Source organism: Magnolia sinica, chromosome 15 (assembly GCF_029962835.1).
Source record: "Magnolia sinica isolate HGM2019 chromosome 15, MsV1, whole genome shotgun sequence".
Taxonomy (NCBI): domain Eukaryota; kingdom Viridiplantae; phylum Streptophyta; class Magnoliopsida; order Magnoliales; family Magnoliaceae; genus Magnolia; species Magnolia sinica.
Window position 1 is genome coordinate 37691739 of NC_080587.1, and position 11663 is coordinate 37703401.

Below are 11663 nucleotides of genomic sequence, written 5' to 3' on the forward strand. Positions count from 1 at the left end.
GGTTGAGGGCATGATTTTATATGCTAATTGTTGAATGATGATTTGTAGATGTTAAGCCTTTGTTGAGTGGCGAGCTAACCTCTTAAGGGGTTGGCTTACCTAAGGGTTTCTTCTCCACGCGTGAGAGATGACCCTTAGCCATTTTGTATATCTTTATTGTACGATGAGCCGACCCCTTCTTTAAGGGATCGGTTCACCTAAGGGTTTCATCTCTGCACATGAGGGCTGACCCTTAACGATTTTGTAGATTTTTGCGGATTAACGAGCCGACCCCTTCTTTAAGGGATTGGTTCGCAGAGTTCACCTCTGCTCATGAGAGATGACTCTTTTGTATAGTAGATAAGCTGAACAGGCAGACCATGTAGAAGAAATGATGCTTTTATTAAGAGCCTTAAAAGGCTAGTAGATCCGAGTTGTACATTGCTTTTATTGAGGGCCTTAAGTGACCAATAGCTTCTTTTTCCTCATGGATAGTAGATCTTTAAGTGCTCGACATTCCAGGGGTGAGCTAGTGGACGCCCTTCCAGGTCTTCCAGATGGAAAGAGCCGGGCTTCGTCGATCTGACCACGCGATAAGGCCCTTCCCAGTTCGGTCCGAGCGTCCCAGCTCTAATTTCCGCAGTGCTCTGGAAGACGTGGCGGACTAGGTCACCTAGTCGGAACCGCCTCGTCTTAACCCTGGAATTGTAGAATCGCGCCACTTGTTGATGCCGAGCTGCGACTCGGAGTCTGGTGACATTTCTGGCTTCTTTAAGTAGGTCGAGTTTTGCCGTGAACTGCTTGGCACTCTGATCCTCCCGATAGTTTCTGACTCGAGCTGTGGGGAGGCCGATCTCAATGAGGACGATCTCCTCCGAGCTGTAAGATAGTGAAAAAGGAGTTTCCCCAGTAGACGACTGAGTTGTGGTCTTGTAGGCCCATATGACAAACGGGAGCTCGTCCGGCTAGTTCCCCTTCTCTTTTTTCTAACTTCGTCTTGAGGTGGTGCTTGATGACCTTGTTCACGGCTTCCACCTGCCCATTAGACCGTGGATGATGAGGCGAGGAGTATGCATTCAAGATGCTGAGCCGCCTACACATGCCTCTAAATCTATTGTTGTTGAACTGCTTCCTGTTGTTGGAGACAATGGTATGCGGGACTCCGAACCGACAGATAATATTCTTCCAAAGGAAGTTAGTCACTTTCTGCTTCGTGATCTTCGCCACCTGCTCGGCCTCGCCTCACTTGGTGAAGTAGTCAACTGCTACGATAGCGAATTTGGCCTGTCCCTTTCCATGGGGCAGAGGTCCAATGATGTTGATCCCCCCATTGAGCGAACGACGACGGTACGCTCATAGGGGTCATCTCTTTTGCGGGCTGCCTCGGCACGACAACGAATCTTTGGCACTTGTCGCACCTTTGTACATAACTCTTGGAGTCTTCTCGGATAGTCGGCCAGAAGTAACCTTGACGAAGTATCTTCTGGGCCACAGAGCTCGGCTACCGGAGTGATTTCCGCAGATTCCCTCATGTATCTCTCTGATCACGTAGTCGGTTTCATCAGGTCGGAGACATCTGAGGTAGGGCTGTGAGAGCCCCTTCTTGTATAGAGTCCCGTCTAGGATTATGTATCGTGCTGCTCTGATCTTCAGGTGTCGAGCCTCCAACCTGTCTTGAGGGACTTCGCTAGTAGCGAGGTATTTTAAGATCGGATCCATCCAACTCGGAGTTGCCTCTACTAGATTGACCATTTCCTGATCAGCTCGGTCGATACTTGGGCTATCCAGAAATTCCACAGGGACAATCCTGGGAATTTTCCCTTCAGTGGCCAAGGCCAGCTTCGCAAGGGTGTTAGCCAAAGAGTTCTCCGTCCTTGGAATTTGATTGATGGGGCGGCTTCCAAACCTTTCTATCAGCTTCTTGGCCTCGGCCAAATAAGCTACCATTCTCGTTTCCTTGACCTCGTACTCGCTGGAGATGTGATTCACAACAAGTTGAGAATTGCATCACACTTCGAGGAGCTGGACCCCCAGACTAGCCGCTAGTCTGAGTCTAGCCAGCAGAGCTTCATACTTTGCCTCATTGTTGGAAGCCTTAAAGCCGAGCCTGATGGCGTACTGGATGGTGGTGGAATCAGGCGCAATTAGGATGATCCGCACCCCGGCGCGCTTAAAATTGGACGATCCGTCCACAGAAGGGTCCATCTGTTCTCTCCTCTATCCGGCTTTGCATCCCTGTGAAGCAGGAGAGCTAGCGGAGTCACGGGGACTGCCTCTGTACCCGTGTCTACGACCTTGGCATTCAGACTAGTGAATTCTGCTATAAAGTCAGCCACTGCCTGACCCTTGATCGCCGTCCTCGGTCAATACTGGATGTTGAACTCTCTGAGTTCTATTGCCCACTTAGTAAGCCGACCCGACACCTCGGGCTTCCGAAGGACTTGTCTGAGGGGGGAGTCAGTTAGGACAATGATAGAATGTGCTTGGAAGTACGGACGCAGGCTCCGAGCTGAGACAACTAGGCCGAGTGCTAATTTCTCCATACTCGGATATCTGGTCTCGGTAGGTACCATCGCCTTGCTCACGTAGTAGACGGGACGTCCGCCCCCCACCTCTCTGATAAGCGCTGAGCTGACTGCCGAGGTTGAAATCGTCAGATACAGGAACAGGGGCTTGCCCTCTTCGAGCTTGGATAGCAGGGGTGGCAAGCCCAAGTACTGCTTCAGTTGTTGGAAAGCTTGCTCGTAGTCCGAAGTCCATTTGACTTTCTTATGACCTTTCAACTGTTGGAAGAAGGGAAGGCATTTGTCAGTGGCTTGGGATATGAACCATCCGAGCGCTGCTACTCGCCCGGTGAGGCACTGAATCTCATTCGCTGTCCGAGGTGAGCTCATGTCGAGTAGTGCCTTAATCTTGTCAGGGTTCGCTTCGATGCCCCTTTGGTTGTTCTAAAACTTGAGGAATTTGCCCGAACCTACTCTGAAGGTGCATTTGTCAGGATTTAGCTTTATGCGGTACTCTCAGAGGATTGAGAAGGTCTCTCCGAGGTATGTAATGTGGTCGGATGCTTTGACGCTCTTGACGAGCATATCATCAACATAGACCTCCATGGTCCGATCGATCTGTCTAGCGAACATCTGGTTCACCAACCTCTAATATGTCGCCCTAGCATTCTTCAAGCCAAAAGGCATGATCCGGTAACAGTAGAGCCCTTTGTCTGTGACGAAGGTTGTGTTCTGCTTGTTTGGGGGATGTATTGCGATCTGATTATACCCAGAGTAGGCGTCTAGGAAGGAGAGCCGCTCATGCCCAGCCGTGTTGTCCACCAGCTGGTCAATCCGTGGCAAAGGGAAGCTGTCCTTGGGGCAGGCCTTGTTTAGGTCCGAGTAGTCTACACAGACCCCCTACTTCTCGTTTACTTTTTGCACAAGGACCACGTTTGCGATCTAGTCCGGATAGTGTACCTCTTCGATGAATCTGATGCTGAGGAGCTTCGACACTTCGTCTGCAATGGCTGTGTACCTCTCGGGGTTGAATGCTCTCCTCTTCTGCTTTATCGGCTTGTGATCGGGGTCCACTATAACATCTGGAGAGATGCCCGGCATGTCTTCATGTGACCATGCAAAGACGTCCTTATGTTGCCGCAGGAAGGTCAGCATCTGAGACCGCTGCTCGGAATCCAGCGACGATCCGAGCTGAATAGTTTTGCTTGGGTCGGCTTCCTTTAGCGAGACGGTCACCAAGGCCTCCGTGGAGGAGTCTTCTGCAGGGGTTCTAGGGTCGAGCACATTTACAGTGAGAGCTTGCTTCACTGAACATTTTCTGACCGCCCCGGAGTAACACCTTCGGGCTTCGCACTGGTCTCCTTGGACATACCCGACTCCTCCCTCTGCAGGGAACTTCATCATAAGATGGTAGGTGGACACGACCGCCCTCATGGCGTTAAGGGACGGCCTACCCAGTATGACATTGTGCACCGACGACACGTTCATAACGAGGAAGTCCACCAAAAGAGTGACCTGATGCCGCCCCTCCTTCGCTGTCACAGGGAGGGAGATGGCTCCCTCGGAGATTACCTTGTCTCCAGCGAAACCGTGCAAAGGGGTCTTCACAGGTCGGAGGTGCGACCTGTCTATCCCCATTCTTTCGAATGCCTCGGAGTAGATGATATCGGCCGAGCTTCCAGTGTCGACGAAGATGCGGTTAGCTATAGTTATAGTCACCACCAGAGCATCGTCATGCGGATGCTGGATTCCGCACGCATCATCTTCTGTAAAGGTTAGGCTGCAGGGGCTCACCCGGAGCTCTTTCCTTGGCCTTTTAGCCAAGTGGACGTAGTGCTCAGGGTCTAAACTCCGGGAATAGGCCTTGTGGGTCCTATTCGAGTCACCCCCTCCCGACGAACCGCCATAGATCGTGCGGATCTCTGTAGCCTCTTCTGTGGTCTTACTCGGCTGGTCTTCACTCCGAGCTGACTTCTCTTCCTTAGTGTATCGCTGTATATGACCCTTGCGGATGAGGGTCTCGATTTCATCTTTGAGATCCATGCAGTCGCTGGTATTGTGATCGTGGTCACGATGGAAACGACAGTACTTGTGCCTATCTCACTGACCTGCCTCGGCCTTCATGCAAACCGGCCACTGAAGGAGTTTCTGGTCCCTGATATCCAGCAGGATCTGCTCTGGAGACGTGTTGAGAGGAGTGTACGAGTTGAACTTGCTCTCGGGTTTCCTGCTTGGTCGGCGGTCGCGAGAAGACCTATTGTCTGGCGTTTTACTCGATTACTGCGGCTCTTCGTTCCTCGGCCTTTTCCCCTTGGACGACTGCTCTGTAGCCTAGAAATTCTTGCGAGAGTTGAAGAACTCCTCGGCATTGGTGTATTTCTGAGCTTGGCTGACGAGCTCGGCCAAAGAAGTTGGCGGATTCTTCCCAATTGAGAAGACGAACTTCCCCTCCTTGAGTTAGCTGAACATGGCAGAGAGTGCCATCTTATCATCGTAGTCGTCCATTAACAGTGCTTCTTCATTGAAGCAGGCAATGAAATCCTTCAGCGACTCCTTGTTCCCTTGTTTGAGAGTGAATAAATGGGTCGTCAGCTTCCAACTCTTCTTGCCAGCAATGAATTGGGTCATGAATAATCTACTGAGCTCTGCAAAGGAACCGATCGACTTCAGTTTGAGTTGTCGATACCAACTTCGAGCAGACTCAGAGAGAGTTATCAAGAAAGCCAGACACATCATCGCATCTGTGACCGACTGAATCTGCGTCCAAGAGCGGTAGGATTCCACATGCTCTGACAGGTCCCCAGATCCCGATACGGGATGACTGGAGGCATCCTGAACATCTGGGGCATCACCACGTTCAAGATTTCAGAGGTGAAGGGAGGCTCGGTCTCTTCCATCATCGTCTGTACCATAGTCGGAGTGGGGAACGCTTGGTTCCGCTGTAGAGTCTGGATTTGGTTACAGAGCTCTACAAGCTGAGTTTCCCAAGGGTTCTGGTTCTCCGCCACTGCTTCCTGGGGAGCCTCTGCTGCCTCAGGCATTCTGCTCTGTCTTCTTCTCTCCAGCTAATGGCGGAGGTCAGTTGGGGCTAGAGCCGAGATTGCAGACACGTAGGATGGTTCTGCGTCCCGAGCGGGATCCGGGACTCGGGCAGACCGATTTTGGGATGTTGCATTCCGTGTAAGATTGGGAGCTCGAGCGGATTGATCTTGGGACGCCCTGACCCGAGAACTCACTTGCTGCGGTGGTTCCTTGGGTGCCGGGGTCGCCTCCACCAGGTTGAGAGGCGGTTGTCGACTTTGTTGTGCCTTCATCCGATTGATCTCGTCCTTCAGCATCTGAACTTCATTTTGCAGTGCTTTGTATTTCTCTCCTCGGCTCCGAGTCTGCTGGGATGGTCCTATCAGAGCCGATTCAGTATGCAACAGTGAAGATGATTGATGTTGTCCGCTTAGCTCGGGCTCCCCTGTTGTCACCTTCTTCTTTCCTCTCGCCATTTCTGGTAAAGCTTTCTAGCTTTTTAGTTTGATCCCATAGACGACGCCAAAAAATGTTGATGTCAAAATTTGGACCACCCTCCACTCAATGCTGAGGACTTGGAACGAACCCTGGACCTGCATAGAAAGGTGAGCAAAGGAGACCCTGGCTTAAATAGGGGACCCTCCAATGCCTAAGTCAGGCTAGGGAATCTGGGTCTAAGTTGCGTAATGTAGAAAGAGGGTGTGAGATCTTGCGTACCTGTTGTAATGGGTTCCTCTAGTATTTATACCCATGAGGCGATGGGATCATGGCCATCAATCTCGGTACGATTTGCTCAATCAAGCGGATGTTGGCGTGTGAAGATGTCGGCTGCTATGTTTGGATCGTGCGCCAGTTCACTCTCCCATATGCCTTAATGGGGTGTATCTACGGGCGTAATCTTCGGCCACGTCCATACTGGGGTTGGTTCCGGAACTTGGTCTCCCGAGCCGTTGATCGGACCTTATGGTCAGAGTCCGTGGTCGGAGTATGTCTCCAGCCTCAGAGATGTGAGTAGGGCTCGACTTGGCCGATTCAGAGCCGTAGTTCTTCGAATGAGGGCTCCAGACAAGAGCTCGGCTCGGCCGATCCAGGGCTGTAGTTCTTCAGATGAGAGTTCCAAACAAGAGCTCGGAGAGCTCGGCTCGTATTGCCCCGTCTGTCTCTCCCCAGTAACCCTAGTTTTGGAATCATAGTTCGGAAGCAAGGCTGGACTTGTCGCAATATTCTCCTTCTGAGGCCCTACTGATCGATTTGATTTGCTTGAATCGGTCCTTATCGGGTCTGCTCACATTTTCCCATAACATTATTATTATTATTTTTATGGGGAGTGGATGGACATGCCCTGAGATTGATATTTAGGACCTGGGTTTGTATAGAGTCCAAGAGGAAGCTAGGAGGGGTTAAGTCCCACAGAAAGGAAGGAGCCTACTACGTGATAGATTCTGGTTGGTTCTGTTCGTGGGGTCAAAGGATGTGTTGTGGTGGCAGCCCCTGGTTGGTTGTGCCAATCCTTGTTCTCGAGGACTTATTTAATATGGCAGTGTGTCTTTGCCAAGTAGGCAATGGACCTATGTGGCAAAGTACCAACAGGTCAAGATTGGGCTGCCAGCCTTGACAGTCTGACATGTCAGCGCTTGCCTGGGTTGCCATTACCCTCTTTGTTATGGGAAATAGGCTAGGGGGATTTCAAATATCCTACGTGCATTAGGAGCCTGCTAACTTGACTGGTTCACAGTAGGCCTTGCCTTCTGATGAGGAAAACGGGATTAGCCCATGCCAGCTTTCTTTCAAAGTTGTATTCATAGAAGGGAATGGAGCAGAGGCTGTGTCTGTAATGCATGCTGCTAGTAGTTGATGCAGATGGTTCCCAGGTTGGGAGAAATCCTACACGTGGGCAAGTGGCAGAGGTTGATGCCTTTGCGAATGTAGGAGCCATAACAACGCACAGCTATACTGACAGTCTGTAAAAGCGAGTAGGGTTGTCAATGGGCTGGGTCCAGGTTGGGTCCCACAGTACCTGTACTCGGGTTAACCAAGTTCTGGTCATCTGGTCCGTGCCCTTTTGGGTCCAGGCCTCATTCTCTAAGATCTGGACTTGGATCCCATTGTGTTTGGGTTATCTGTTGGGTACACATCTGGTCTTTGGATCTAGGTTTTGAGTGAAATAAGAGCTTCTACGTGGTCGGGACCATCCAAGGGATGGATTAGATTGCAGAGGCATGTTCCACTTTGGCACATGCAAGTGTGTAAACAAGCTCTCGTGCATGCGGCTTACGAAACCTCTCATTCCTTCCCTAGAATTGCATGTGTATGAAAAATTAGTATTAAAATTATTTGGACCTGATTTTAACTGGGTCCAAGTCAATGGACCTGACCCAAACCTGACTACACCCGAATTTTAGGTGGGTCCAAAAAGGTGAAACTTGAACCCAACCCGATTTCTTAACCGGTCCAACCTGTTAAAATTGGTTAGGTTCATCGGGTACCCATTAACAACCCTGAAAGCATTAGGGGGTTAAATTCTTCTACTGCAGAAGTCAAAGCTTTTGACAGTGCAGCACATCCATAGCAAGGTGCTGCAAGGTTGCAGTTAGAGTGGAGCATAGCAATCTGTGGCCCATGTTGTTCCCGGTGCTCTTTGGGAATTCGACATTTCCCTCATTCTTTTTGTTCAATCTCAATACTCCCTTCCTTTTCAGTGTATTCCTAAATAACTACTTGCCCGTTCTGTTTTTAGTCTAAGTGGTTCCCAAAGTTCTGCTAACTTTTAGGTTTAAGCATAAAGAAAGACATTTTTTTGTCCTTGTGCATAACAGCCAATAGAAAAAAAGAAGTTTTTCCCTTCTTCATTATAAACCTTAGTTGCAGGATCCTTCTAACTAGGTTTAGCTCTTGCTTTGAATTCCCGCTTCAGAATCTCACTCCCACTCTTGCTCTCGCTCTCATACCTATTTATTCTTGCTTACATTTTCAAAGAGACGCTTCCTGCTTCTACACTCAAATTTGTTGCCGCTTCTCTTCACATTTTGTGAAAATATATTATAAACAACATAAAAAGATGCTTATACCCTTTAGGAAAAGATGCTCATTAGGTGGGGACCCCTATGAACATACATTGGTGAAAAGATCAAGTAGGATCGTCCATAGGTGGGCTGCATGTTCGTTGAATATAAATTTTGGTCTTCTTTTTAACCTTCCATTGTTATCATAAATGTGTGGGCCATCTGTTGAGTGGCTAGGCCTAATTTTCGGGCTAGGTCATGTCCATAGTTCCCTGCATCTGGTGAGTGGGCTAGATCTCATGCATGTCTCACGGTGATTTGGGGTTTGGGACAAGTTGTGAAAGTAGGGGTAAAGACGTCATTTTCGGTCAGCCGTCTAGAAAAATAAAAGTCTTTTTTTTTTCCTCATATGACTAAAAAAGGGAGGGGTTTATTTAGAAATACTGAAAATAGTGAGGTTTCTTGAAATTGAGCAAAAACGGAGGGGGCCGTATATGTTAAAATCTCTCTCTCGGAGGGGGCTGTATATGTTAAAATCTCTCTCTCTCTCTCTCTCTCTCTCTCTCTCTCTTCAAAAATCCCTCTTCCAGAACAAAGGTTTGCCTCTTAATTTCAATTTGTTTTGATAAATTTAAATAATTTTATGTTCAAATTGTTTTAAATTATTAGCCAAATGGCAGGTCACTCTTAGAAAGGCAACCCAGTCTCTAGGTGAATGGTTCTCACTTCCCTGGAAATTGAATCATGTCTGCTTTTTCAGGGTTATTTTTTAATTTTTATTTTAACTATTTTGAGGATGATCATATGGGTTCTGGTTCAAGGTTTGAAACAATTTTTAGGATGGCCCTACAGGTGTGTGATTTAGTCTATGGACAATTCATCATAGGTTTTTGAATTATTAGGATAAGTATAGAGGGGTCGTATTTAGTCTAATGGACCATCCATGAAGCCCAATGGACAAGTGGTCTGGATGTCATACACATGTACCATCAAGTGCTTGTGATGTTTGGGTGTGATGATGTGCACTTGATCTTAGTCTTATCAAAAGTGCTATGATTGGAGAACTGGAACGTAGAAACTCGAGATGTTGGGGTAGAAATTATAGTTGGACATGGAAACGGATCTTACAAGGGCATAGAATCCCAGGAAGTGTTTATAACTGTGGTTCAGTTCCTTCCCTCTTTCTAACTGTTTTTTATACATGTTTTTGCAGGTGATACATGATAGAGGGAGTGATATCATCATTGTCGGCCGTGGAATCATCAAGGCGGCGGAGCCTTCTGAGGCTGCTAAACAGTATCGTCTTCAAGGATGGGAGGCTTACAAGGCGAGATGTGCCAAATGATTCTTCCCTACATAATTCATGAGGCTTGGTTATAAACATTTTGGTTGAGTTGCATATAAACAACTGAGAAAATCCTGATTTCTGTGGTTCTGACATGTAATTTAAGTTAAAAGAATCGAGATGAGTGGTTGATTGAAGTTATGATATTACTAGGTTTAAGAGTAGTTCAAAATAATCAGCAGTGTTTTCAATCTCCATATAAGGAATGCATCAGGAGTGGTTGTTTAGTTTTAGGTGGTTTGGGGTGATCTTTTAAGTGGGTAAGATATGGATCTTGGAGCCATTTCTGTGCCTTTTCGGTTATGAGAAACTTTCCATTGGTTTATGGATGCAACTTGTGAAGGATTGAATCCATGTTTATTGGAGAGTTGAACCTGTGACAGGATAGATAGGTTAGCGTGACCTCTGCCTTGAGAGCTTGAAATTGGTCAGGTATTCTAGGCTCAAGCCCGACTCAATCAGAAGTTTTGTTAAAAGCCTTTAGCAGGTTATTCGTGCATTTTTATTTTTATTTTTCACAGGTTAGTAATATGTAATGCATCCATGTACATGGTCAATATTGCATTGTTATTATCATGGTGCAGGTCCAATTTAGGCCCAAAACAAAGCCTGGCTTTATTAGTAATTGGGTCTGGTGCAATTCCATGGGCATCAGTCTTCAGAGTCTGCTTCTTGGGTTGGAGGCCATCTCCGGCTAACCTGTGGGTAATTACTTTATGCGCATGGGATCCACTCCGTCTATCATGTGTACCACCAACCATGTTCGGGCCTAATCCCAAAAGTCAGGGTAGTACAAAAATCACAAGGGCCAAACACAGTAAATCATGCATAGGACAATCTTAAAAAAAAAAAAAAACAATTAAAGGAGTGAGAGGTGTGATGCAAGTACTTACCAGGTCTCCCCATCCTACTACTATTGCCCAACCATTGGAGGGGTCGGTCTGCTCTATTATTACTGCTGTCTGTCCTTAGGAGGTCACCCATCCCAGTGCAACACCACCTGCCTGATTTTTGGAATAGTGATATTTGGGATGTCCCTTAAATCTTGGAAGATGCATCAAATGAATGGATTAAGTGGTTTAAAACACTATAGTGGCCCCATTCTTTTTTACCCCCGTTTCCTATGGTATGGGCTACCTGTGTTTTGGATTAGCCTTGATTATTGGTTCCAAGTGAAAATGAGGTAGCATATCTGAGGGATGGGTGGGGTGTATCTCATGCACCTTCTCCCACATGTGCACCTCAGCTTGCCGTAGGCATGCTCCCAATGCCTACACGATTTATGCATGTTTCGGTTCCTAATCTCTATTATATACAATGCTACTCTTAACAATTAGCTTTTGGACGATATAAACCTTGAATCTAGATCCATTTCCTTATTAAAAGGAAATTGGGGTATTTAGGAGTCTGAAATGCGGTTTTGATCCCAAAGATGGTTATTGTTTTGCGTTTGGATGCACTTTGTAAAACCCCCATCTCATCTCCCACAAGGCGGACTCAGCAAAAACCAATCTCACTGGTTTTTGCCGAATAGACAAAAACCCTCTTTATAAGAAAGATCGTCCAATCATGCCCTTTAGGGAATTTAGAAATACACGACCAGCCGTCTGTCTCTTTGACTGTGCTCTCCCTTTTACAAGGACAGACCTTGATTGGTCGATGTAGATGGTTGATACACCGATACTAAGAAATTATACACGTGGAAGTCTACAAACTTCATTTAAACAGTGCCTATCATGGGACTAGATTCAAATCGATTTTCTTTTAAAAAATATTTGATTTGATTTTCTAACTAGCTAATTGATGAATATT

The 11663-nt window shown here is 47.3% G+C and overlaps 1 protein-coding gene across 1 annotated transcript in view; it reads left to right on the top strand.

Annotated features, from left to right (window-relative positions):
* The window catches only part of LOC131226653 (uridine 5'-monophosphate synthase), a 49388-nt gene extending 39256 nt beyond the window's left edge, over positions 1–10132 (top strand). Inside the window, exon 6 of the mRNA XM_058222261.1 lies at positions 9720–10132. Within this exon, the coding sequence (XP_058078244.1) occupies positions 9720–9851 (132 nt within the window). The 3' untranslated portion in view covers positions 9852–10132. The remainder of the gene's footprint in view (positions 1–9719) is intronic.
* Positions 10133–11663: the final 1531 nt, after the last annotated feature.